Below are 27,276 nucleotides of genomic sequence, written 5' to 3' on the forward strand. Positions count from 1 at the left end.
CCTTCTGTGTGTTTCCTCCTTCGTCGATTAAGGGTAGGTAACACATCCGCTACTGCGAATGTCTATGGGCAGCGGTCACTTTGCTATTTTGGCGGATTCAGGTGGCCGCTTGCTCGTTTGCCATCTTATGATATAAAAAAGGGACGTTTTCATCAGAAGAAACGCGAAATTGCTCCCATTTCACGGCTGTCTTCTGTGTGGTCGTGGTATTGCTGTGGACGAGTCTACTTATTTGTGTGTCTGCAAATTTTAACTGAGAAAAGTAAACTAAGCAAATTTCGATGTCTTTATACTTGCTAGTACTTGACCATTTTTTTGGGTAGAAAACATAAAAAGGCTGCTTTACTACAGGATGTAACAAATATCTACTAACCATCTCAAGTAATCTCATATCAGAATGTTTGACGCTGCGTCCGGGAGCCAGTAGAATACCAAAGCATCTTTCTATATACAACCCCCCGGTGTACGACATCTGAAAGCGAAAAGAGTAAAGTTATTAAAAATATATCAAATATCCATTGTATTTCAGTTCAAGGTCATTCGATCTATCTAACCTGCGAGTCATCCATCTCTGGCTGCACGTTGTTGGTGACTTGCTGCACATTGATGGTGACTTGCTTGTCAATGCCACCGCGCAACTTGAAGCCGAGACGTTCCTTTGGCACGTGGCTGTATGTACCCTGGAAATATTACTTATCTTACTATCTAACTAATTTTATATATGTGAAAGTTTACATAGATGTTTGTTAAAGTTTGTAGCCTAAACGGCTGCTCGGATATCGATGAAAATTGGTATAGATTTAGGGGATAATCTGGAAGAACACTTTTGTTTTGTTTTTTTTTAATTCCACGCGGACAGAGTCACAGGTGAAAACTAGTATAGAATAATTAACCTAAAATACATACAAAAGCATAACATTATCTTTGTAGTTATTTTGCAGATGTTCTTGTTATTCTTGGTTAGTTTGAATCAACACGAGCAAGGAAAATACAACTTTAACATGTATATTATAAGTGTGGATTTCCTACCTTCGCATCCGTCTCTTTCAGATCAACAGTGCACTCTAACACGTGCATGAGTTGCATGGGTGGGGCGGGGCCCACCGCCTCCGTCAGCGAGCCCGTCAGCGACGGCGCCGCGCTCAACTCGCCTACCAACGACGAAGCCATTGACCGCGGAATACGTTCAAATGCTTTCGCAAAACAACCTAGGAACAATACATGAGGATAGAAAGTTTTTTAACTAATACAATACGTCACCTATCTGATTGAGAGTACATTCATATCAAATTAATCGATTTTTGTTACTATACTTAGAAGCAATAAATTAAATGCCCATAGAATATTACAATAACCAACTGATCAGCGTGTATTTGGCGAGGAAACTTTACCGCATGTTACGGAATGGCACCTGTGCCTATCAACTTGTACTTGAACTGTTTATTTATGACTATACACAATTATTCTTTGGTTCCAACACTCTTTTTTCGACAACAAATTAAGACGTAATTATCGTTCTACATTCACTATGGAATTGTCATCGCAATGATTATGAAAAGCAGAGGATCCCCAACTGATAAGCAATGGTGGGCGGAAATTATAATCTCGTGACATTTCTGCGTTCGCGAAAATGTCGCGCCATAACGCTATAATAAGGTCAAACGCATATTTTTCAAGTAGTTCAAGGCAACAATATTCTGGATGAAACCAACAATGTAAATGGTTAATATGAATAATAGATTTAGTGCAATATTAAGGGAAAAGCTAAAATAGGAATTTTCTACTTAGCAATTTAGCAATATATTAAACAGAGAGGTTACAAACGATTACAAACTGAAAAGGATGTTAATTTGATAATAACAATAAAAATTAAAAAAGAGCCATCCTTTTTTTTTTAATAATTATATTACTTTAAATGCTCACAGATTAAAATACTTTATTGCAATATTTATAAAACAAAATGTAAACAATGTATTAGTTTTAAAAATATCGTTAAAATAGAAAACAAATTCACCTTGACAACTAAACCACTTTTAGACAAATGTACTAAAAACTTATTATTTTTTTACACTGTTATTTCCAACACTGCACTCCAATAACGTTCCGCGGACAATGACGTACAGAAAAATAAAAACATTAAAAACGATCCGATAAGCGCCCACTAATGACAATATTCAAGTGATTTGTTTTCATCTGTCCCATTCTACCTCAACAATAGTATCTCGCCATCTCTTTCTTTCACAAGTTTACTCACAAAACTAACGTAGTTATTTTTGATCTTATCTCTGATATCTACGTTCATACAACGATACGTTTGTTATTATTTTGAAAAGTTACATACAGTGTGAGGCGCAGAAGGATTGTATAGTTTTCCTAACAAAATGAAGTTACAAAGATGCATAGATAAATAAATAAATAATTTAAGTGTAGTAATTTGAGTCATTTAATATTTTCACTATTTTTTTTTATTTTTTTAAAATTTTCACTAAGCCATAGTTAAGTTATGTACCGAAAATTGGTTAAAACAGAACATAGACACGAATTATTTATGCTCTATTTTATGTCACTGATTTAACACTAATAAAACTGCGTATTTCTGTTTGTTTACACGTAATATTGGGGGCGTAATAAAAAGCGAGGGAAAGTTCACTAGGTCAAAGGCAAGGGAGGTGCGGAGTGACGTTTATAGTGCAGTCACATTTAGATTTATTTTAATGACATTATTACTGCTAATTGATTAATTAACAATGTTTTATTAATGCTAAAGAAGTGAACAACAACTATTTAGTATATTTTACAATGACCTTGACGAGTTTTCTTATAGTTTTATCGTTTTATGAACAAAATAACATACCTTATTTGCACTTTACAAAACAAACGTATAAACCAGATGATTTTAAACGACAATAAGATCCTTTATGTTCCGAGAGATGGAAGTCAACTGCCTATGATTAGGAGAATTCACTCTAATGTATTGTGATTGAAATGATCGTACTAATTTATAATAAACGATCGAGCAAACATTGTGTAAGCGTTTACAAGCAGAAACCTAACCAATCTAAGGAATAAAACCTCTACAGTTTAATTATATGAAAAAAAAAATACATTGTTTCTTTTTAAGAGAATCTTTGTTTAATTTCACACGATTAGTGAAATCAAACAAAGATTCTCTTGTTCACATTATTACAAATTCTAAATGCGTAATACGCCTACAACTTTTGCAGCTGCAAAGTTACCGGAACCAATATTATTGTTATAAATTAAAACTTAAGGCTTTAACTGGTAGTACGCTTTTTTATCTACCCTTGCTAATATAGAGTTTAAGAAACCGCTGATTCCAATTACACATAGATTCTTATACATCTCAGAAAAAAACAAATTCTCCAATAGGAGTTTCACGTGACACTTTGAAAATGCTTTGTGTTTAAAGGAATAGTTAGCTCTTTAACGTAAATATATCAAATAAATCACTTACTGGAAACTTGATTGACGGCTTCCGCGATATGACAACGGAAGACATGGCAGCGGTAGACGGCGGACTCCTTGGTCTCGCCGTGAGACCAGGTAAAGGCGAAGCAGGAGGCGACGGGCGAGCCGGCCGCGCCGCGCGCGTAGAACGAGATGCGGTTCACCGCGTACCGCGTCATCACGCTATTGCTGTCCGCTTGGTACAGACTGACAAGTAAAATACGTATAAGCAGATTTATTAGGTGAATTGACAATCTTATTACATTCTTTTTAATAAGAAAAAGGGTGACGCGAGCAAGAGGAACCGAAGATGTGTTACTGGTCTTTAAAAAGGTGATCCAATGACATTGTTTTTCATTGTCAGTTTTAATTTCCTTAATATGGTGTAAACTATTTTTGTAAAGTTACTACGACGTTAGTATAGGATTCTGCAAACATATAGCATTGTCGTTAATAAAAAAATATTAAAGGACCTTAAGTTGTAACAGTAAAGTACTAAGAGATTCCTTTAGTAGAATTAAACTCTGCCTGCAATCAATCCAAGTCTCCCTTAGTTACTAATTTAGTGCAACAAAACCTTGAATTTCTATAGATGTATTGATTATTTCAAGCATTTGACACTCACACGACAAGTCCCTGCGAGCAGACCGGTATAGATATTGACACAGCGATGCCATCTCTGTTCTCCGGCATGGAACTGAGCTCTTGCATGATGCGCTGGATGTCCTGCTCCGATTTAGGGTCGGCGATGTTCTGCGCACCAAGGTAGCTCACACCGCAGAACACAGTGCAGTCTTGATCAACATCTGATACTAGAAAAATCACATATTATTGGTTGTGACAGCCCTTCTGTTTCTAGTTACGTTAGTACTAGCTGTTGCTTGCATAATCATGTGCGTAAAATAAAAATATATATATTGAAAAGCGGCCTATGTTACTCACTGAAAACGTAGCTTTTTAATGGTGCCAGAATTTTTTAAATCGTTCCAGTAGTTTGCAAGTTATTTCAATACATACAAAAATCTTTCCTCATTGTAATATTAGTATAGAAGTATAGAAATATAGATAAAATAAATATGTTTCTAAGGCCATTACAAATTAAACGCGAACATTATAGCCTCGTCGATCGATGCAGAAAACTTGTAAATTAGAATCTTTTTTGTTTTTGTTCCTTTTATTTCCCTATATTTAAATAACAAAATTTTATTTGTATTATCATGTTTTCATGATTCGTCCCCTTCATGAAAAATAATATACATATTGGGATATAAATTATTTAGATTATTGAATATATATTGAAAATATACGCCTATAGTTCAGTCAAATGTGTGCACGCGCTCTTCCGAAAATTTTAGTACACAGTTCATAGTTTCGATTTTAAGCAAATCGTTAAACCCACAATTTATTGGTATAATATTATAGAACATACTTATTTTAATGTAATATACAAGAAACTGTACTGCACTAGAGAGGCATATGTTTATATCTACAATGTAGTAATAAAATATACATTCGATTATGAAATGTTTATTCATAAACATCGATAACCTTTATCATTAGATTAAATGGATATTACTTAGTTCAAGATAAATAAAGGACATTATTATTATCCTCACTGAGAGTACTTTTTGCACAGAAAAAATCTATAAAGTAAAGAGCAGCTACCTACAGAGGTTACTTTAAATAAAAATAAAAAACTAATTTTACTCTAATATTATACGTAGCTTTACGAAAAAAAAATTATCTTTCGCTATCATGTTGTAAATTATTTCTGAGAAACACTGACTACATTTTTGTATTACTTTCTCGCCAAAGTAACCTTTAAATAAATTTTCACCCTGATTGAGCGAAATACAATGCCAATGTTATTCGTCGCCTTGATATTTCGTTAGCTAGTACCAAATTTTGCGAAGCGTAGTGCTAAAATTGCTAGTAAGTTAGTACGAATTACACCTTATGTTAGCAATCTGCATATAGGTACAACATCTATATGTTTATAGTCGTTTCGTCATTCTGTGGGTGCCCAGGTTTTAATTATCAGCGACTGACCCATATGACCGAATGAATGACTCACGGGATACCCCACAAGAGATATTCTTAAATATTTTTACAATTACATTTTTGTCTATGACATCATACACACATAGTTGCATTAAAATGCAGATGTCAATGTTTAGTTTCATGATAATAATAAATGTAAGTCTTTAAAGGGCATTACTAAATATCAGATAGAATCGTAGTTACGACAAAATTCGCTCTACATATAAGATACACGTCTTATCATCAATTTTGTCCTAATGTTGTCAAAATCTCGCTTCGGATGTGTCATAGATAAAAACATAACTAGAAGTGTCTCTGTACCTTCATCATCGCTCTCGATAGGTTTCATGTGGTCTTGTTTCTCTGTGGGCGAGGGCGTGGCGGTGTCCGCAGCCTGCGACCCATCCAGCATCTCGTAGAACTTTGACCCGCCGACCAAACGGCATGAGTCCTGGACACAATTATTTTTATAACTATATATAATGGATGTTATCAAAATATATTTTTACTATATTAGTCATAGTTTAAATATGTATGCTTAATAGTGTAAAATGTAGTTTTCTCATATTGACAATCGAATACGTATTTACTAACTATTTACAATGTATTTATGCATTATCCTTATCCTTTTACGTTATTAACATTCCTATTATGGCTAAATGATCGTCATGTAGTTGAATCTTTCTCTATTTTGCCGTCCCTTTAATCACCTTTCAAAGTTCTTAGTTTATTTAAAATACATAATATTTTAACACAAGTACTTCGGCAATGGTATTTGACGGTTGTCTTGAATCTACCCAATTAACATTCGTCAAATAGACTTTTAGGCGATTTGTTTTGATTAGCGCAATAAAGATGCCTATTTTTCGAATTTCAATGTTTTCCTGCCGCACCATAAAGTTTTTTAAAAAATTCAGCCACTAACACTTTTTACCTTTTGTATAATCTGTGATTCTCTGAACGTCATTATCACTTTTAGTAAACAAAAAATCAATCTATATCAGTTCACAAAACACGAATTGTTTAATCGTAAAACAATATTTTAATACGATTGTTATTCAAGAGGACGTGTGCCAGTGCGGGGCTTGCATACCAAACTAAAGACATTGTCCAATGAATCATGCGCTGCCCACAACATGGATATCAATAGGCGGTATAGGCCCGTCATTTAATATGTCATGTTTTATTTACGTTCCGTTCTTATCACAACATAAAAAATCAGTAGTCGTAACAAAGGATTTGACCTATTTTTTTTAATGTAATGCCAAAATAATAGGATAAAATCGTTGTCAATTAATGGGTAACGGTTTAAAAATATTTTATAGAGGCATTTTATAAAAGTGATATCTCTGTAATGTGTTACTCTGTGATATTTATTAAGGAGAAGTGCTTGTTTTTTTTATTATATTCAATTTCAATTTTTATCTTGTACAACAACATTGAACCTCGGTTATTATTGAATATACATTCGATTATCACAAAAATATCAATTAAATAACTTGAACATGTATAATATAGACAGACAGAAGTACTACAAGATGAGAACGAAATAATAACAATCCATTGTAAATTGCACGTGACATAAGAATTGTTTTTAGTTTTCAAACCGGTAATGCATAATGCTTGTATATCTTAACATTCATAACCACCATGTCCGTCTTATTACGGAATAAATCTGGTATTTCTTGTTTAATAATATCATCCAAGTTCAATAACACACCTCACAATGTTACATATTTATCACTAACACATAACATAGAAATATTGCTATCTAAAAAATGAAATTTACACTAACATTTTTCACAGGTGACTACTAAATATCTTGTTACTATTAGACCTAAAAAAATATACCGCAATAAAATGCAATCAACAAAATAGGCGCATACGCAGGTGGTTAACGTATTTTATCAATTTAACAATAAATACATTTTATGTTTATTTTTTAAACAACATACTTTTTAATGTTATCTAAAATATGGAATTTCCAAATTTTTCACAAAACAATCAATATGATAGTAGTCTTCGATTTAAACTGATCTGGAAACACCTGAAACAGCTATCAAAATCCCTTAAGGCAAGTTACTTCAAAGTTTTAAAACAAAGGAATACCAAATCCTATGATAACATGAATCAAAAATTAACTAGGTTTATGTTCTATAGTAGTACATTGTTAAGGTCAAGGCATTAACAATCTAACTATTGGTACTATTTTTGATCGACTTCCTAAAAGAAGGAGGTACTGAATTCGTCTGTATGTTTTTTTTTTATTTAATTTTACCGTGTTTACATTACAGAGATATTTATCCTACACTGTTTACATCAGATTATTCTCAGTATAGCGTCTGTCGCAATGTTTTATTTATCAACAAGCGCGTTCACCTGAGCCTAAGTGTTTGTCGAGATCCATTGAAATTCATCTATACAAGAACAATATTGTTACAAGAACAAACATCTTTGTTAATACTGACAATCAACAAATAGTTATTTACATTTTTCACTTTTTTTTATTATTTTTTCAGTGAATCTTAATTAAAATACCATCAAAAGGTAATTTTCAAATAGCCAAAAGCCATTGTATTTCTTCTACGGCTGTATTTATCAATATAAGTTTAGTGCCAATCAGAGTGAGGTATGTATTTGTATTCAGGCTTTCAAAGGTGGGTATCGTGAAAAAGTACGCAATAACTCAGGCCTCTAACAAAACACGTTGTTTACACACGAATGAATCTGTTGTAATGAAAGAGAATACAATTGATGTAAAAGTAGCACAACAATCTGCTGCAATCCATAGATATTTTTTTTTATAAATTTAATCGGAGCTATTCCGAGCATCATAGCGTTTAGTCAATTTTGCTTTAAAACAATATTTCATTTGTTTTAATAACTGTTAAATAAATAACAATCATACTAATATTATAAATGCCAAAGTTTAGATGGATGGATGTTTGTTAGAGTTTGTAGCCTAAACAGCTGAACGGATTACAATGAAATTTGGAATAGATGTAGATGACAGTCTGGAAGAATACATAGGCTACTCACTTTTAGTCTTTTTAATTCCACGCGGACGGAGTCGCGGGCGAAAGCTAGTAACTAACTATGAACAGTAAAATATTTTTTACTGGCAATAAAAATCTTTTAACTCCGTGTTATCACTAATTGGTTCGCACACCGTTAACAATTAGTGTAACTCTAATTAGTAGTGGTTTTATGACATAATATGAGTGAGTGTTGGATTTCTTTAAACTTAAAGCGATAATGAAACCAAGGCCACGAGGGTATGGTAATTAGTAATTACCAATAATATTTTAGGTGCTTCGGTTTAGAATTTTAGGAGCCCTATTTAAACCTATTAGAATGCAAATCTTATGAGTTTACAGTAATCCACAGAATTTTATTTGATATTAAATTTGAGAAACTGGAATACACTACTAAGAAAGTAAAAATTGAATTACTTATTCGATGCCATCCAAAAACCACCAATGCCATCTCTGATACTGTTTCAACTCTACTCATAATAACATCTATGAGACATTTAGGTCTTCATATCACAAAGAACATTTACAAGGTGAAAAGGTCAATAATCTCGTATAAACGGTTTTCAATTAAATCTTTATTCACCTTGAGTGTAATCATGTACAGTAGAAGCTGACGTATAAAAAGAAACATGTCCTGTTCCATCTACAGTATCTTATTTTTGCTATGATGCTTTTAGTCGGATCATCCAAGATACTGCAGATTATGAAACTACTCTATGGTCCACAAATTCCAGATTCTGCCACTTTATAGGTTTTGAGAGTCTTAACTAATTACACAATAACTTCTATGAACAAATGATATATCTTTGAGTTAAGTAACAGAATTTTTAAAATATTCATGTTCTAAATTAACCAATCTTGACCGATATTGTCGATGCGTCGCGTGTAAACTAATTTACGGCGGGAATTGATGTCCCTGCACTGGTTACAGTTAAACGAATTCAAATAGGTCAGCATGTGTGTACAGGGCTAAACTAATATTCGTTTATGGCTTTCTAATATTCAATTTTGCAAATTCGGGGGTTAGTGCAGAAATTGAGTGAATGTATGAATGTGAAATTTAACACAGTTACAGTTAATTACTTCGTGTATTGTAAGCTGTTTTTAATTTTAAAACTTCTTTATGTATAATGTTAAATTTGGCAACTACTTGTCTAAATAAATAAGAGTAAGAGTACATCCAACTCTTCTATTACATGGAAATATAGAGGCTTACCATAAAACACTTAGACAGGGTTTCAAATACATTTCAGCTTTTAAACATACATCAACCCATTTTAAATGTGATTCTAGCACTTGGTACTGATTTCTGACAAGTAAAAGTTCTAAAAATAATATTGTGTAGGTGTGCAAAATCCAATCTTGAGCAATAAGTGATTTGTTGTTTATACTGTTAACATTATGATTATACACATTTGTAGTAAAAGATGACTAGAAATCTACAACACCAATCCGCAGAGTTTTAAAATACATGTTTAACTAAACAGCGTCTATCTATATTTTAAGGTATTACGGAAAACTTCTTACCTGGCCTTTAGGAGTGTCATTTTTAACAGCCGTTGTAGCACCATCTAGGTCACCCATCTTTGCTTCTGTATCACTTTCAACTTCAAATATAACTTTGTATAGGTCCAGCTCTTCTGGTACGTTTGACTCTATGTTCGCTTCTGGTCTTATTGTTAGTTCTTGATTTATTAACTGGCTTCGGCTTACTCTAAGTGAACCTTGCAGGGACTCTGATATGGCCTGATATAGTGGAGACTAAACTTTATACATTCTTGTTGGAATTACCATTATATTTTATCATGTATTAAACTTAAGTTAAGCTTTAGATGAGTTTTTGGAGTGTAATAATCCGAGATAAAATATTGTGGTTATCCCACAATATTTGAATAAAAATCCATACATATAACTGTTTTAATTTCTATTAACAATAAAAAAAAAATTATCATTTTTATTTACTCTTACTAACATAAAGTTAGATTGCTATTTATTATATGCAGTAATAATGTTTACAAAAGTAAATTAAATATTAAATAAGCATATTTATATATTTCTCAACATAAAATTGTATACTGGAGAAATACAAATTTTATTTTTAGTAATAAATAAATGTAATAAGCTCTAACCAATTGATTTTTTAATTAAATTGCACCTATCAATGGTGAAGTCATAATGCTCCAGTAGATAAAACGTAAGAAAGAAATGAGTGTTCTTACGTCGCTCAATATGTCCTCCAAGTCGCAACATACGTTAGTTGTAAGCACAGGCGCAGGACTCGGTGTGCGAGATCTTGCCGAATAGAACTCTAAATCAACCGGGTCCAATACCTCATTTGGTCGACATTCATTGAACTCCATCACTGTTTGCTGTTGGGGGTACATCAATATTGTAATACAAAACAATTCACAAGCGGACATGCAAATGAAATATCACAAATAATAATAGTAGCCAAGGCTTTACGTCTTACCCATTGATAATTAGGTTCTCTTACGAGAACAAAACATTGTATTGAGTGAATAGCAGCAAAAATAAAAGATAAATACGAAAAAGTCTTAAATGCGGTATTATGTGTACTTAGATATTTACCGATAGTTGTCGAATAAATTCGTGCACAGAAACGTCAAGGAAATGTCAAGTTATAAAACGATTCCGATGTACGAATAAAACATGCTCCTTTTTACTTTGTTTTGATACATTTTCACTTAAAATCATACCTTAACAAGTTGTCCAAGTAAAATATACCGTTGAAATCTGTTTTATTAAAACGTGGTTTCCTAAAAAAATAATAGGAATTTATATTATTATGTTCCACCGCAGCAGGAGGTAGTTATGGGTATACTCTACATAATGCCGCTGTTATGGAAAATGGTTTAAGAGCCATTAAAATATCTCACAAACCTCAGTCCTATCTATCAAAAACTAACTGTACATAACATTTTGTTTATCGTATTAAATTATTTATAAAAGTTTTAAATTCCTCCAATTTCCATTTTATTTTCTATGGCATAGACAAGTGTCACTTTTATTTTTTATCTGTTCACTGGCGACGGTTTGAAAACGTCTGTTTGTTTGCATTATTTTAAATTTTGTAAACTACGATATTTAAAAATATAAATTTTGGTCATATTTTATGCTGTTGCTGATAAAAAATGGAAAATTCGATTAATGAACACGAAGTACAACAATCTATACGGTCGCCACCTCGACGGAGACGTTCAACGTTTTTTGAGAGGCGAGATTCTTTGGGTGGGTTTACTATCAACGTTATATATTTTGAACCAAGTCGGTATTTTCATTCATAAAACAATTTATTACAGGACCGCAATTATTATCAGGAAGGACAGAGGAAAACGTGACTAAAACAGATGCAGATATCAACGAGAATCATAAACAAGAACTCCAAAGGTAAAAAACTGCAATGTTACTTATGTGTTGGTTGTCATAATAAACTATGTGGGTAATATTTGATTTTCAGTTATTATGAACAACTTTTGTCGGAAAAAGAGCAGTGGAAAAAAGAAGTTAATAACAGGAAAAATAGATATCATGACCTGAGACTGTAAGTATTTGTGAGGAAGATAAACAAGCAGATATGTAAATAATTCAAAATTAAGGCTCATAAATGTAGTACAAACTGATAGTATTGGGATTCTAGCTATAATTGTAAAACATTTTTGTATATGTTTAACTTTTCAGGCAGTACCAATTAGCAGTAAAAGCATCAAGTAAGGCAAAGATATGTTATTCTGCATTAACAAATGAAGATATAGAATTTTTAAAAGGCAAAGTTAATATAACTAAACTGGTTGACAGTCAAACAAAGCTGCACAAATCTGTTAGAGAATCACATGCATTATTTAAAAGGGCTGCTGAACTAGATAATGTTATATTGAGTCATTGTGAAAACAGAATTAAGCAAATTAATGAATATATCCTTGATAATAGTTCTATAGAACCAAAGACGTGAAAGTGATCAAATTTACAGATAATAAACAAAAGAAGAAATAAATATGGTCCAACAAAATGTAAATGATTTATGAAATGGGATGCCATTTATTATGTACATAATTAAAATGACTTACATATATTTTAACACTCAAATATTTCTTTATAACTTATTTTGATTTTTAATTGTCTCTGGTTTTAATTTTACAAGGAAATATTCTCATATTTCTACTGCTTAGTTTATTTTTAAGTCTAGCTTTAAATACAACTATTGTAAATGTAATAAAGTATTCTTATTAGACTTAATACTTTGTTTTTTTTTATCATTAATGTAGTGTGTTATTGAAATGTTAAATGTTCTAATAAGATATTTGGCCACTTACGAGTTAGTGTAAAAAAGAAAATAACAGTATATCAATCAGTAATAACAGTTTATTTAAATATTTAATTGCAATATACAATTTAATTTACAATATATTCAATAAATGAATTACAAAGTTAATGGAAATTAAAAATCACCATTTTATACAATTTAGTATGGTCAAATTGACCATATTCAGATAGTTTTATTCTTTTAAATAGCATATAAATGACTGAATAACATAAAAGATTTAAGCTTAAAAGTGCTTTAACACTGCTTATTTATCTGTAGTTTGTTGTTTTTGAGAGAAAGCAAAATTATAATTTTTTTCAAGATTTTAGTACTATTAAAGACATTTGTTATTCATACATGTTAAAAGTTATATAATTTTGAATCAGATTAAATGTTTGAATATTTGTAAACTGAATATGAAGCAATTTCATATATTTAATTTGGAAAATACTTGTAAACAGATATACCACATAGGTAGTCTAAGATCCATTTATAATTTTATCTATAAATAGAAAGGTGGGTATTTAAACGAGGCCATTATTATTAATCTTTCATATTTGATACACCATTTTTAACTTTTACAAGTACACATAAAAATATGTTTCAGTATCCACTGGTATTATTAAAAACACTTTTTTAAACTGAAGGAAATAATAATTACATAGATAAGTAGTTTGTGTAATTTAATGCACATAAAACAATTTTTTCCTGTGAAAATATAGCAAAAGATACTGTTAAATATATATGTCTTGTATGGCAGTTATTGTGTTCACTTCAGTCATTAAGAAACCATACTGTTCAGGAACTTTAAACATTTATTTACACTATAACAGTCTTTAGAACTCAACTTGTTTGCTTTGTGTGAAAACTTCTTCGGGTTTGTAACTTTTTCTCTTTAGCAGTCTTGTATTCTCTACGGCATGGACTATTCCTGAGATCTAATATTGTGTTTATTTTCTCAACGATTTCTTTGCCTGTTTCGTGATCACATTCAAAATCGTGACATTTGTATGTTGTGTTTGGATGGAAGAAATTTGGGTTACCTGAAATTAAATTGTAAAAAGTAAAAAAAAATTACAGAAAATTAATTTAACAAAAAATATTATTTATCAAAGTACCTGCAGTCCTGTCATTTAAAGATGTATTATGACTAGTTGAATAAACTATCCTAAAAGTGGTTTTATTAGCTTTTGACTCTAATATCTGACACCACGCCACAGAGTCTATACTGTGCAGGAAATATTTAGATCTTGACTGAAAAAAAAACAAGAATTGCAATTCAAAATGTAAATTATTCATAAAACCAAAAGCATTATTGTCTTAAAGATCTTGTCCAAGGAATGATTCATATTAAAAAAAAAAGCTTACCCAAAATGCATGCTTATGTGTGACAATAGGTTCAATTTCAATCCTATCTAATGATATCACCAACTGTACCAGAGTATTAGTTCTGACTTTTCTTAACAAATGTACTTTGTAAGCTTTACACTGCGGTGCTTCTGTTGCTATTATATGAGACTGCATTTTATCTACATTCAATCCACCTGCTTTTCTTTCTGTAACATAAACATAACATATACCACATACTAACTTGCATACTGTTTGGTTAAATTTTCGTTACAATGTTTATTCAAAAAATATTGGCCAAACTTAATGAAATATGGCAAAGTAGAACATAGTTTGGCACAACACATAAGTTAGTAATGAAACTTTTTTTTTATTCTGCCGGTCACCTGCAAAATCTACTAATTAGTAATAACAAGTATAGCATACCTTCATTAACGGCTCTGATAGCACTTCTTACTGCTTCTGATGTTGAGCTGCCTCCTGTGTTATGTCTGGATGTGTTATGATGACTTTGGCCTGAATCTGATGCTTTTGGGAACACATGAAAAGCTCCACTCATCACTGAATAATCAGGAATCGAATCTGTTGCTCTGTCTATAATGATCTTTGTTTTCAAATCAATTAGACCAAGACATGTAAAACCAAACTTAGAGCAGGGCTCATTAGCGTCCAAACAGGGAAATGCCAAGTCAACTTCTCCATCATCTTCCGCAATACAAAGTCCATACTCATTCACAGATCCAAGAGCTATTTCTGGATGTTCAATGCTGGGAATAATAATAACAAATTTATGCTTTGGGGTTTATGTATATTAATACATTTTATTTTACAACATGAAACCTAGACTACTTAAATATTTATAAATATCTTTACTTAACCATGGTGATTTTAATACTACAAAATAACAATATACAGGTGAAAAAATCATTTCCAAACCATGGGTATGTTTTTAATATGTAATTCAACTATAAATATATTATAATGTCTTTAGGAACATAGAAAAAAGAAGTCTTACAAATTTATAATATATACCTGTATTTATAGCATGTAAATCCTATCAAATCTTTAATTTTGGCGCTGGCAATAACACATACCACTAATGGATAATTTTGATGTTTCTCTGGCAACATTGTCATAAAGATTTTAAATGACTTTATAGGCAGACCTAGTTGTGCTGTGCCATCAAACTTTGCATACTCAAGGTATTGGCGGTGAGGAAGGTCAGGGCAATGTTCCAATTGTTCAGCCAATAATGATTTCTTCTTTTCAATCTTTTTCACCTCCATCTTTGCAAAGGTTTCTGCCATTTGTTCCTCTGTAAGTTTTGTAGTTGGATCTTCCCATTTTATAACTTTAATTTTAGCTGCCTTCTTTAAAGCTTGTTCCTTTTTATCGAGCCACAATGTTGTGTTTGACCTCTGCCTACAAATTTTATGAAGTAAAATATACAATTTCATGCAAAAATAAAAATCTATTGCCTAGAAAGTTTAATAATATAGTTTGCAGTAAATGATAGTAAATACCTGTGAGGCAAGAAATCTTCGTGACGTATATAGCTACCGCAAACTAGATCATCTTCTTCACTATCTTCCATATCAGGATAAGCGTCAAATTGTGTCACCAATTCTCTTTCATCGCTACAGTCTGAACTAAGTTCTTTAAGCTTACTGGTGCTAGGTTGATACAGAATTCCCTCTTTATATTTCTTTTTTTCCTCGATGGCTTTATTTTGAAATATCTTCGAAAAATCTTCACCACCCATTACAATATCACATAAACCTGTATCATCGGTCGCAATAAATGCTTCTCGGATATTCTTTAAGAGCCATACTTTATTATCATAAGTAGCCATTGTCTGAGCCTAAGATAATATTAGTTTTGATTTGTTTTCTTAATATTATAGTTTGCGGCTCGAAATTGAAATTAAACACATGTCATGTGTCAAAATAGATGGTGAACTAATGCAGATAATAAACCATAAGTTACAGATATTTTCTTGGACTGACTATCAAAAAAGGAGCTGAAAAATAATTACTAATATTAAATAATTGATGTTCATAAAGCTTATAAAACAAAAATAACTTAATCTGATTATTTTACTTTTTCTCATAAAGCAATAAACCACGTTTGCATGTCAACTGAATAGATTTTGTTGGTTGTCACTGTCATGCATAATCAAAATAAAAATAAATATTGTTTCACGTTCTGTGTTTAACGGTTTAAGTAAGTTTTGTGTTTAATTTATAGTATACATTTTGCTGATTTCGTTAGCTCACACAACCTTTTCATTTCTGTATGTCTTTTACTTGTCAGTCTACGATATTAACTTTTCGGTCACGGGTAATTTCGTTGTCGCTGTGCCCCATCTCTTGCTTATTTGGTCGATAAAATCCGTTAGATCTATTACAACCACAACGAGAGGTCTGTATTGCTGTATCAATTTTCCTTTTCATTATTTTTTAATAGAACATGAACCAAGATACATCGTCTTGTTATTGTTAACTTAAATACAAATATTTAGCTTTTACTTATTCATGTTTACATATCTCTATTTCATACACTTATATTGCCTTATTTACCATACATTACACTTACCTTAAACACTTCCTGGGTATTTCCAAAAAACTTAAAAATAGGTCTTTTTTTATAAAATTAACTAGCTAGGCTGTGATTATTTTAAAATGTAGTCATTTTGAAAGAATGAAAAACAATGTTTCAAAACATGTTTTAATAAAAACATAATAATTAACAATTGTGAAAATTTTAGTTATTTTAGAAGTGGACTGACATATCATTCTGTCATTCCATTCATAATATGGTTTTAAAAAAGATTTATTGTACCACACCTAGAGTAGGAAAAAGACAACAATATAACTTAATACTAAATAAAGTTAACACATTCCATGTAGTTTGAGAAGTTTTCACCTATATTTGTGTTCAAGTGTGTATGGTAGCTAGTTAACATTGGTAACCCTGGTTTGGGGATTGATAAACTATGTTACCATAAACAAATATAGATAACTATATTCCTAACAACCAAATAAGATTAAGTTTAGTGTTGACATTTGGCACATGTTAAGAAAATTAAACAATACTGTAATTTCCCATAGCCAACATGCTCCTTCTTAGGTCTTGTACACAATCATAATAAGACTTATATGGGGGTGCAAGAGTAGAGTCATATAATTTTAACATCTCAATGAATTTCTTTATAGCCTCTCCATATTTTCCTTCTTCCATAGCTCCTTTACCAAGCTTGCACATCATATCAGTGTCCTGTGGAAAAGAATAAGTAATTAATAGAACTCAACTGGTTTTTTTCAGATACAAGAGTATTTTGCCAGAGTTAAATGATATTAAGAAATGGCAGATGATGAAGAAAGTAAGGTTTAAAGTATTATTTAATATTTTTCACTATTTGTAACATGTTACTTTATACTGTTTGCTAGTATGTTTCATTTGACTATTTTACATTTTTAAAAATGTCAACATCCTGGTGTTCTGGACATATATTCCATTTCCCCTGTATCTAAGTCACAGATTGTACTATACTATACTAGTACAGCCTTAAAAATTTGTACTAATGTTTTGCTTATAGTCAAGTTATTTCTAAATTTAACTTTACTGTGTTTATTAAGGCTGGTAGTATCTAAGTTAAAAGTGAATAATATACAAAATCAGAATTGGCCAATAGTTAAAATACTATATGTTTAACATATATTTATGTTGTAAATAGTTGAAGAAGGCGAGGGTGTGGAGGCAATTCAAAGTGCAACTGAAGTGAGTCCTGTTGAAACAGAAAGACCACTTGCCCCAGCAAAGTATGAAGTACGTCCAGGACTTGGAGAGAAGTAAGATATTTTTATTACATTGTGGATGTCTAAGTACGTTTAAATCTATTGCATCATTGAAAGTGTTCTAAAATTATGTAGTTAGTATAAAATAAAATAAAAATGATTTATTAATTTTCCCCTTGGGCAGGGGACTGGTGTCCAAACTAGGTTGGTGCCCTGTGTCATTACACTATCCATTGATCACCAGGCCTCTGCCCCACAGACCACAGTGAATCTTATAATAACAAACTTAAAGTATATAGTATAGTATAGTATAACAAAAACAAAAATTTAATTATGATGGAATAACAAATATTTATGATACCAATAAATCAAAATTCTTTCTAATAAGGAAGTTTTCTTAACATAGTGGATAAATTTAATTTCTTGTTCTAGATTCCAGGCTCAGAATGTGCGAGACTTAATCAATAGAACAATGAAGGAGCAGTTAATGGGTCGGCAGTACCGCTCGGACCAGGCTCCCAAGTGGGCAAAAAGTATAGCTAATGCTGTAAGACAGAGAGTGCAAGATCTAGACATGAAAAGGTGATTATTGTTTCTAGTTAGCTATTGAAAAACTTTTTTTCATATGCTATGAAATATATTTTACCATAATTTTTTATTCAATCTTCATAGTTAAAATAGGTTTCTCCAACCTATGTCCTAGTCTAGCTCTAGAGCTAGTCTTATTTATAAGAGGTTTTATATCTGACGAGCTGTTGCCCGCGACTTCGTCCGCGTGGTATTAGAAAACATACGAACTATATAAATAATAAAAAGCTACGTATCCCTCGGGAACTGGACATTTCTCGGGGATGAACCTCATCCCATGTGTACTCCAGACTTTGTTTTATATTTGTGCCAAATTTCAAAACGATATATTGAACCGTTGCAGAATTATCGAGTAAACATTAAAAAATTAAATTGATTAATCCCACAGGAACCGTAACTATTCCCGGGATAAAAAGTACCCTATGTGTTCTTCCAGACTATGCTCTAAACCTGTGCCAAATTACATGGAGATCCGTTCAGCCGTTTGGGCTACAAACCATCCGGATGGATGGAACGAAAGTTTAGATGGATGGATATCCATCCATCTAAACTTTCGCATTTATAATATTAGTAAGATTAGTAAGATTGACAATTTTCAATTCTCTATTGGGGAGCTGCGTGGAGGCAGAGACACACAGAAACAGAATATTCCCCTTATGCATCTCTACCATCAAATCATTCCCTTCACATCCTTATAAGAAAATACTATATTTATTTTATGTGTAATTGTTGAATTTGTAGGTATAAAATTCTAGTCCAATCAACAATAATAGAGATGAAGGGTGCGGGAGTGAAGAGTGGACAGCGCTGCATTTGGGACCCTGAGACGGATGCATACGTCGACGACCTATTCAGGAACGACACAATGTTCTGCTATACCATTGTGTATGGACTTTATATGTATTGATGTTTATTTTTGAAGTTTATCATAGTCAAGTAATAAAGTGGACTGAATTAATGTTATTAAATGATGTTTTTATGTCAATTTCAAACATCTCAATTTGTGGTAAAAACAAAAAATTGCATGGGGATTGCCAACTTATAAAATAGGGGGCAGGTAGTTGATTAAGGGGGGAGGTTTAATGAAAAATTTAAAAGTCATTTTTGATAAATGTAGGTCTCTTAGGATTGCAGGCGCCTTAGTATTTTAAATGACAATTATTTATTTTACAATTTTCGAATATCTTAGTTACTTTTTTACTCCTGGCGTTGCCTAAATATGTGATTTACCTGTAAGGACTTAAGCCCTTTGAGAATGTTTGTGTACTGGTCACACAAGCCGCACTTCACCATGAACTCCTGGCAGTCGTACGGGACCGGCACCACGTTGGGGCAAGGGTTATCAGAATCACACCTGAAATGTAGCCATAAATGTAAAAAAAATGTTTGCAATGTCGAATTCTATCAAATCTTTGAAGGGCCATGAGAAAAATAAATTATATTTTAGCCTTTACTCTGTATTCGTGAAACTTACTTGAATCTCATATAGTTTTCTGTCATATCGTCGTAACGCGGCCAGTTCTGCTGGCACGGTACGCAAGTGCAATCGAACCAGTACTGCTCTTTCAAATCCGCCAGTCGCTTCTCCTTCGGTACGGTTGTGAAAATTGGTCCGTAGTTTTCTGCCACTTCCTCGCCTTTCTTAATGTTTTTCACTGCTCGTACGACAATGTATGGTCCGCAAAAATATCTAAAGAAAAAAAAATTCTATGACTATTGAAAACTAGCATTCGCCCGCGACTCCGCGTGAAATGAAAAAACAAAGGTAAGTAGCATAGGTTCTTGCAGACTTTGTTCTACATATATGCTAAATTTTGCTGAAGTCCAGTTATTTAGGCTACAAATTTTATCAAACGTACAGCTAAACTTTCGCATTTACAATATTAGTAAGATTTAAGAATCATAAAGTAAGAGGTAGCGTTTATCTCTGACGTCAATTTTAATCGTATAAGGACAATATGAAAGTAATTTTTTTCTTACCTAACAACACCAGGATCACACGAATGGTTAAACAACGCGAGTGTTGGAAACACAGCGCCTGCTAAGAAAACTGATTTACCACTATGTTTTATCACGTTATTGCCAACACGTGGTTTTGGACATTGGAGTTCGAACACTTCGTGTGCGTTGAACTGAAGAACTTGTAGATTCTTTAATATTAACCCACCAATTAATGCGACGTCATCTTTATGGTTTTCAGCAATACCTAATGATTTGAGTTCATTCATTCTAATTGGTTTTTCTCTCGGTTTACTCTCGAAGTAGCCGCTTATTTCAAGCAGTTTTAAAAGAAATGCAGTCATTTGTGTTCTGTGTAAGAAATCTTGTTTAGTTCTCTTATCTTCGTGAGCTACTAAATGATAGATATTTCTGTAATCACCAGTCTTGTATACTCCAGTGGGTTTTTCATCTATATTGGAGATTATTTCCTTGAAATATTCCTTTTTGTGTTGTGTGATCATTCTTAACGCTATATGACATGTGATGGAGCAGCCAGATTTCCATAGCAGTGGTAATATTTGGCATTCGTAGCTGTGATAAGACTTTTGTGCGGTATCCGAACATTTATCACTGCAGAAGATTACGTTAGGACATCTTGGACAGGGGATTGGCACGGGACATCTGTAAATTGAAATAATTTAAAGTACACAAAATAGTATTTTTATGAGTTGTTTTAGCAGCTCCCTTTCTAGGATAAACAATGTTCCTTAACTATAATAGTACCTATACTTACTTTATGAAACAGTTTTGACAATGCGTCTTCGAATACTCTCCTAATAATACTCCACTGAATGGTTTCTCAATTAATATCGTTTCTCCAGCCTGTATATCTTTTGCAGCTGTAGCAAATCTACCTTTTACTTCATCGTAATCTATTTGGATAGCATCAGAAGCGGCCGGGTACTGCTGATTATTCTTTCCCGGTAGTTTCGGTTTCGGTGGCGTCTTTCTTAATGGTTCCGGGTCTTTTGGATTACCGGCTAATGTTATGCCCTTGTTTAAAATTTCCAACATAAGTTTGGCATCAGTTCGCATCTTTTGTCTCTTCTCTTTGTTTAGATTGTTCGCTTCATCAAGTGCAGTTATTGTATCCCTACGAACAAATAAAAATAAATGAGTTACGAACCTAATATGATGAATTCATAGCTTACTTATAATAAAAAAGTATTGCTTACTGGAAAGCTGTAACAGCTTCTTGATGTCTCTTTACTATTAGTAAAGTTCTCGCTCTGCGTTCGTAAACCTTGTATCTCAAGTGTCGAGGATATGCGAGAGAAAGACAGCGCTTGATGTCAGAAAGTGTGTCCTCATATTGTTCTAAATGACATAACGCCGCTGAACGGTTTGCGTAAAGTATTGAAAGTTCATCAGCTAAAACACCAAAAAGTACTGTTAATATTTCATTGAATTAAATAAGAAACAACCACAAAATACTCACTATCTTTTTCTGGTATAAACATCATGGCTTGGCTGTAAAACTCCAATGCTTTTGCCCAATCTCCTCTCTGTACTGCTTTATTTCCTTCATCTTTGAGTTGATGCGCTTTTCCCAAATCTTTTTTCTCGAAAATCTCTTTATCTGTTGCGCATTTGATATCAGAAGTTAGATCGTAAGATTTCACAGCAGGCAGGCTACATAAATACGAAACCCTTTTTGAATTCGATTCCAAATTAGCAAAGTTATTTTTCGACACATCGTCCAGATTGTTATTTATTTTCTGGTGAAATTTCACGAAGAATCCTTCTTTATCGGTCATGTTTAATCACTAATTTAGTTGTTTAAAAACTTTGTTTTGACACTTAATTACTTTAAATAATTGTTCTTTCTTGAAAAAAAGTAAAGAGAATAACGTGGATATAAATTTAAGGTTAAGATCAGTAAGATCGAGAAAGCCGGCGCTGTCGCGGAGAGTATTCAGTATTTCTATTTTTATAATTGGACCACGATCTGTACATCGCTTCAGTCAGCTCGCCGCCGTGTTTAAGTTTTCTATGAAAATATTGCATGTTACTGTATTTAAACGTAACATGCGTGTGTAAAATGGAAATAATATTAATCTTGATGATTTTTTCTGCAATTCATTATTTCTTTGGGCCAATATCTGATGTCTTTGCTTATGTATTGAAATTAATTTTCCCCAAAAGTTGAACGGGGATTCAAATTCCCGCAAATTTTCACACGTCACATAGCACTGATTGTTTGTCCAATGAACAGAATATTTTAAAACTATTCTTCTGGTACAAAATTAGACATGATAACTGTTGTAAGTGAAACCTATTTGGTGTTTTGCAGTGTAAGACTGGCTGTATTTAAATAATGACATATGTTAATTTAATTTGAGTTGTTCGTATGTAGAGAAAAAGAACATGTCTAGAATAGTATAAAAAATAACATCTTGTTTTTATACACAGTTGTATTGATATTAGTTTATATGAGAATAAATAACAATCTTTATTTATTTAATCATTTTTGTGTGCTGGCTAAACCAAATTCCTATCAATAACATTATAGACATTTGTATACAAAACCAATTTGATAACTCGTGTTTGTATTCTAAAATTTGTCATCTCATTAAAAGGAACAGATCTATTTACAGAAGATATTTTATTTACTCGTTAATTTAATTCACATTTACCGATTCTGTTTCATGCATATATTGAGTATTTCAAGATAGAGTCATAATATTTTAAAAGTAAATAATAATAGTGCCTACTGAAAATCGTAATCATACTAGGAAGCACTGTTTATTAAAAGGATTAAATTAACTTGGTGTTCACGCCGCTTGTTTGCCCCCTTTATTATAAAAAAAAAACACAAATCAGGGACATAAAAGTTTGAAATATTTAATAATTGCCTCTCAAACTGATAAAACTTGAACTCTGCTAAAATTCAGTGCGTAAAGTTACCAAGTGAAAGTACCTTGAAATGATGTCCCAAGGAAAAAAACTAAACGACCAAAAAGTATTCATGATAACGTTTAACCGTGTTACTTGTAACTTGTGCTTAAACAAGTCACGTGCGTATCCCATTGACCGACATTTACATTTCTTCGCCATATTTCTCTGAAATACTTGGCAAAAGCATTGACGATAACTTACCTTCCTGACTTAACAAAACTCTTGTAAAGTGTTCGTTTTATATAAAAAGGTTGATTATTTTTGCATATGCGTAATTTGAGTGACTGATTATGGTAGAAATAACATACCATTTCTCCGATTTGACCTAAGGGATGCGCCTTGGTTCTTTCCATTCCAAAGCAATTTACAATTATTCGAATTAATCTTTTAATTTCACTTTCAAAATACGCATATCAAATAAAATGGGGGCTCTGGGTTAATGACAAGAATATTTAATTATGTATTTACTTTAGCAATTTGATGCGTAATTAAATGTTAACTTGCGTATTAAATTTATATGAGAAAGTAAGTGTAATTCGAGCGGCATCTCCCGGCCAGTGAGAGCAACTTGTTCCAGATTTCTAATACAACCAACCAGCTGACTTGAGCTGACTGCTAATCAATGTATCATCGTGTAAGTATAATTGAGAGAATATTATGCAGTCTCTTATACTTGGTTCTCTAGTAATTTAATTAAGTACCAAGTAATTTAGTTACTAACTAAATATGTCTGAACATCGAAAATTCACTCGTTTAGATTAAGAAATCTTTTAAGACTAAATTATTGTAGCTAACAAATAACTCGATACTCCACTAAATTACTAGCCTTACGCGAACTAGGTACAATGGATAAACAAGTTGTTTCTGAACTCTTTGTGGCAATTTCTAATTCTTTATTTAAACCGTCTTTTTAATACCAACAGTTGTATTATCCATTTTATTTTATGCTTAAAGAAATTATCCATCTTAGTTGAAATATACAGGTCCGATTTGTTTCAAGGACAATCACTTGCTCAAACGTCTTTTGTGACACTTTTTTGTAAACGATAGTAGACTTTAGGGTGACCGTGTTTGAATTCCTTCCATTCAGTACGAAAATAATGTTGTGCTATAAAGAAAATAGTTTTTGTAAACGGAAGTTTATTTCTATGTTTATCTAAATATAAGGACCAAACAAATGAACATAAGTAAATCAAATATAGTGAGTTATATATTAGTTTTTTTTATTAAATCTAAACCCTTCCTTTTTACATGATATAGATAGTGAAATCAGTGAATAAAATTGTAGCCCTCATTTTTTCTCGTAATACATTACATTATTTAATTCTTATAAAGAATATTGTTTTATATTTACGATTTATACTTTGTGGTTTTCCTAGTTCTCGGTGCTTTTGCGAGGAAACCACGGACCATTGGACAAGACCTTGGCCAATTTCCTGGTATTCCGCAGGGAACTGTTTGTAACAATGTTCACACTCGTGTCATTAAGTACTTTTGTTACAGCAATAAAATCTTGACATCACCATAGATCAGAAAGCATCGTCTCTAATTAGAGTTTAATAAAGATTGGGGACAAGACTTTGGTTCTATAACGTGAGTCTCTTATTAACCAAGCAATCAATAAATAAATATGGAAGGAATTTACAGTGAAATGGCGCTATAGTCAAAATAAGTCTTTTATAAATTAAAACGTAACCAAAATATGTTATGATTAAAAACAAATCTATGATTTAAAAAAAAATGTAAAACATTTGCTCGTTCCTAAGAAAACTGCTTGTGTAAACACATCCAAAGAAGGTCCAAGAATCCATTAGCTGTGTGATAGAACACGATGACTTTAGACGAGTTTTTTTCCATTCTGACATCATTATATTATTAAGTAACGTGTCCAGTAAGACAATGCTGTGTAGTATTGTTCTTGAGATATTGATCTGAGAAGCGAGCGCCTTCCTTGATGGGCTTAATTTCGTTAATTATCGAATTCTCGTAATTATTTACGTTGTTGATAAACGAAAGAGTCACGGTCAAATCTCGATTTTTTTATTGTTTAAAGCGAAACTATGTAACTAAGAGCGCGCGCACATGTCTAAAAATCGCATAACTGTTTGTAGTCTCGCTTTATTCGTATTAGCATAATGGAGGTGCGCAGATTACTCGATTTGTCTGTGCAACTAAACTATTGAATGGGTTGCAAATCAATCGACAATCGCACAATAGCTGTGAGAGTTTAGTCCAAGGTGTGCACTCGTTCCAACAGTACGTTTAGTATTGTTGATGTTTGATGGAATTGACGTTGTTTTACATACGTATGCATACGAACGAATATTAACTACTATGGTAATACGAACTTATTTAAAATATTCTCTGTACAAAATCTCGGTCAGTTAATTTAGATTGCAAACGACACGTTATATCATTAAATTACTAAAAAGTTTACATAAACGGAACAGTCAAAGTCTACCGTTAAACCAGTGTGTGAAGATTTTTCTGTCAGTAAAACTAAACAAATTTCGACTAGTTTTGATTGTACAGTTATACAGTTCAATTAAAACTGCGCAGTTGAAACATAATTGTGTAGCGGGTTATAACTACATATGTTGAATAATACCAATATTTGGAGTTCATAATTCATTAACAATAAACACTTTTCATGTAATAATTAAGCATTGTAAGGTATGAAGGTAGGCATAAGGTATGAATCATTCGTTGTTTTGCTTTAAATGTATATAAATTGCAACATAATCAATGAGGTGCTATAAAAGGTGGCAGTACGGTCATTAATAATTGATGACAACCGTGATAAGAATTATTAACAACGATACGTATAAAAGCTTCAAGTCTTGCAAGTATGTTACACATCTGGGCACAACAATTAAATATAGTACAACACATCAAAGTTGAGCCAGACGAGTTACTCTGCACGCAATTTTGATACTGAATCGATACTAAGGGCTCCATTGAATGATTACTAAATACCACTGAGTTCGGAAGTTATTTTTATGGTGTTGTTAATGCTATTAAAATGTATCCTTTCAAATTATTTTATTCGCACTTATGGTGGTTGTATAGGTTTAAGTTTTTATGAGCTACTAGCTGTTGCCCGCGACTTCGTCCGCACAAAATAACAGCCTAAGTTACTCAGCGATAACGTAGCTTTTTAATGATGAAATCAATTTTGAAATCGGCCTAATACTTTTTGAGTTATTTCAATACATACAAAAATACAAAGATATAAATATTTACAGTATTTTACTCATCATGTCGTGACTACTGGAATTGATTTTATCTGCGATTACACGGATACATGATTGGAATGGTTAATCTGACTTCATTATAACTTTACAATGCAACGTAATCTGTATCAGTCATATATTATGATCTAAGGGGCAGTACTACCAAATTCTTGTAAATTGCCTGATAATAATCAAAAAGATAAAATACGTGACGGAAATATAGGATTTTTTTGTTTCACAATTCAGGATACCGATAAATAAGAACCTGGTAGTTAGTAAAAGCGGCAACGTCGGAAGGACGCTTAAAAGATCATATTCGGGCAGTTTTGTAAAAACTTTATTTTTCATGTTAAGATAAATCTTTCCTATTTTCTGCTAAAAATTTCTTTAAAAAGATTGTATACAATATATGCTAAGTATTAAAAAAAAATTACTTATTTATTTTAATATTTGGTTGAAAATAAAATATATAAAATGAAATAAGTGGAATGAATTGCGAATCGGAATTTCGTTTCCATGACAACGGTATATTGTTATTTATCACTAAA

General features: G+C 32.1%; 5 protein-coding genes across 6 annotated transcripts in view; 2 read left to right on the forward strand and 3 right to left on the reverse strand.

Annotated features, from left to right (window-relative positions):
* Positions 1–11,166, reverse strand: part of LOC106107781 (rab GTPase-activating protein 1-like) — a 20,654-nt gene extending 9,488 nt beyond the window's left edge. Inside the window, exons 1-9 of the mRNA XM_013288784.1 lie at positions 11,014–11,166; positions 10,763–10,912; positions 10,071–10,289; positions 5,830–5,959; positions 4,094–4,280; positions 3,476–3,675; positions 1,030–1,208; positions 555–680; positions 374–472 (exon numbers count right to left, since the gene is read on the reverse strand). Coding sequence (XP_013144238.1) covers positions 374–472; positions 555–680; positions 1,030–1,208; positions 3,476–3,675; positions 4,094–4,280; positions 5,830–5,959; positions 10,071–10,289; positions 10,763–10,903 — 1,281 coding nt within the window. The 5' untranslated portion in view covers positions 10,904–10,912; positions 11,014–11,166. The remainder of the gene's footprint in view (positions 1–373; positions 473–554; positions 681–1,029; positions 1,209–3,475; positions 3,676–4,093; positions 4,281–5,829; positions 5,960–10,070; positions 10,290–10,762; positions 10,913–11,013) is intronic.
* A 426-nt stretch (positions 11,167–11,592) lies between these two features.
* Positions 11,593–12,604, forward strand: LOC106107901. Its single transcript, XM_013288915.1, has 4 exons — positions 11,593–11,792; positions 11,864–11,951; positions 12,022–12,105; positions 12,243–12,604. Exons 1-4 carry the CDS (start codon positions 11,696–11,698, stop codon positions 12,511–12,513), a joined length of 540 nt encoding a protein of 179 aa, XP_013144369.1. The 5' UTR covers positions 11,593–11,695; the 3' UTR covers positions 12,514–12,604.
* A 467-nt stretch (positions 12,605–13,071) lies between these two features.
* On the reverse strand, positions 13,072–16,165 carry LOC106107856 (stress-activated map kinase-interacting protein 1). The gene is made up of 6 exons (XM_013288862.1): positions 15,735–16,165; positions 15,244–15,633; positions 14,638–14,978; positions 14,233–14,420; positions 13,983–14,118; positions 13,072–13,907 (listed from the first exon to the last, which is right to left on the reverse strand). The coding sequence occupies exons 1-6, from the start codon at positions 16,061–16,063 to the stop codon at positions 13,708–13,710; spliced, it is 1,584 nt and encodes a 527-aa protein (XP_013144316.1). The 5' UTR covers positions 16,064–16,165; the 3' UTR covers positions 13,072–13,707.
* A 174-nt stretch (positions 16,166–16,339) lies between these two features.
* LOC106108166 (tctex1 domain-containing protein 2) lies at positions 16,340–19,581 on the forward strand. 2 transcript variants are annotated; one of them, XM_013289260.1, is made up of 5 exons: positions 16,340–16,434; positions 17,536–17,593; positions 17,948–18,062; positions 18,441–18,590; positions 19,338–19,581. In XM_013289260.1, exons 2-5 carry the CDS (start codon positions 17,575–17,577, stop codon positions 19,501–19,503), a joined length of 450 nt encoding a protein of 149 aa, XP_013144714.1. In that variant the 5' UTR covers positions 16,340–16,434; positions 17,536–17,574; the 3' UTR covers positions 19,504–19,581. The 2 variants fall into 2 exon arrangements, with proteins under 2 accessions (XP_013144714.1, XP_013144715.1); XM_013289261.1 differs by lacking the exon at positions 16,340–16,434 and adding an exon at positions 16,457–16,632.
* LOC106108165 (SET and MYND domain-containing protein 4) lies at positions 16,944–23,091 on the reverse strand. Its single transcript, XM_013289259.1, has 7 exons — positions 22,036–23,091; positions 21,773–21,968; positions 21,331–21,690; positions 20,577–21,218; positions 20,071–20,286; positions 19,827–19,950; positions 16,944–17,487 (listed from the first exon to the last, which is right to left on the reverse strand). The coding sequence occupies exons 1-7, from the start codon at positions 22,352–22,354 to the stop codon at positions 17,296–17,298; spliced, it is 2,049 nt and encodes a 682-aa protein (XP_013144713.1). The 5' UTR covers positions 22,355–23,091; the 3' UTR covers positions 16,944–17,295.
* Between the last annotated feature and the right edge of the window lie 4,185 nt (positions 23,092–27,276).

This window comes from Papilio polytes, unplaced genomic scaffold, assembly GCF_000836215.1.
Source record: "Papilio polytes unplaced genomic scaffold, Ppol_1.0 DF821845.1, whole genome shotgun sequence".
In the NCBI taxonomy this organism is placed as follows: domain Eukaryota; kingdom Metazoa; phylum Arthropoda; class Insecta; order Lepidoptera; family Papilionidae; genus Papilio; species Papilio polytes.

Coding starts and splice junctions, on each gene's coding strand:
- LOC106107901 (XM_013288915.1), top strand. CDS start 11,696: ATGGAAAATTCGATTAATGAACACGAAGTACAACAATCTATACGGTCG. Junction 11,793..11,863: donor TGAGAGGCGAGATTCTTTGG/GTGGGTTTACTA, acceptor AATTTATTACAG/GACCGCAATTATTATCAGGA. Junction 11,952..12,021: donor CATAAACAAGAACTCCAAAG/GTAAAAAACTGC, acceptor TTTGATTTTCAG/TTATTATGAACAACTTTTGT.
- LOC106107856 (XM_013288862.1), bottom strand. CDS start 16,063: ATGGCTACTTATGATAATAAAGTATGGCTCTTAAAGAATATCCGAGAA. Junction 15,634..15,734: donor GAAGATTTCTTGCCTCACAG/GTATTTACTATC, acceptor TAAAATTTGTAG/GCAGAGGTCAAACACAACAT. Junction 14,979..15,243: donor TTTACATGCTATAAATACAG/GTATATATTATA, acceptor TATTATTCCCAG/CATTGAACATCCAGAAATAG.
- LOC106108166 (XM_013289260.1), top strand. Junction 18,063..18,440: donor CGTCCAGGACTTGGAGAGAA/GTAAGATATTTT, acceptor TTCTTGTTCTAG/ATTCCAGGCTCAGAATGTGC. Junction 18,591..19,337: donor CAAGATCTAGACATGAAAAG/GTGATTATTGTT, acceptor TTGAATTTGTAG/GTATAAAATTCTAGTCCAAT.
- LOC106108165 (XM_013289259.1), bottom strand. CDS start 22,354: ATGACCGATAAAGAAGGATTCTTCGTGAAATTTCACCAGAAAATAAAT. Junction 21,969..22,035: donor GTTTATACCAGAAAAAGATA/GTGAGTATTTTG, acceptor TTGGTGTTTTAG/CTGATGAACTTTCAATACTT. Junction 20,287..20,576: donor TGTGATCCTGGTGTTGTTAG/GTAAGAAAAAAA, acceptor TTTTTTCTTTAG/ATATTTTTGCGGACCATACA.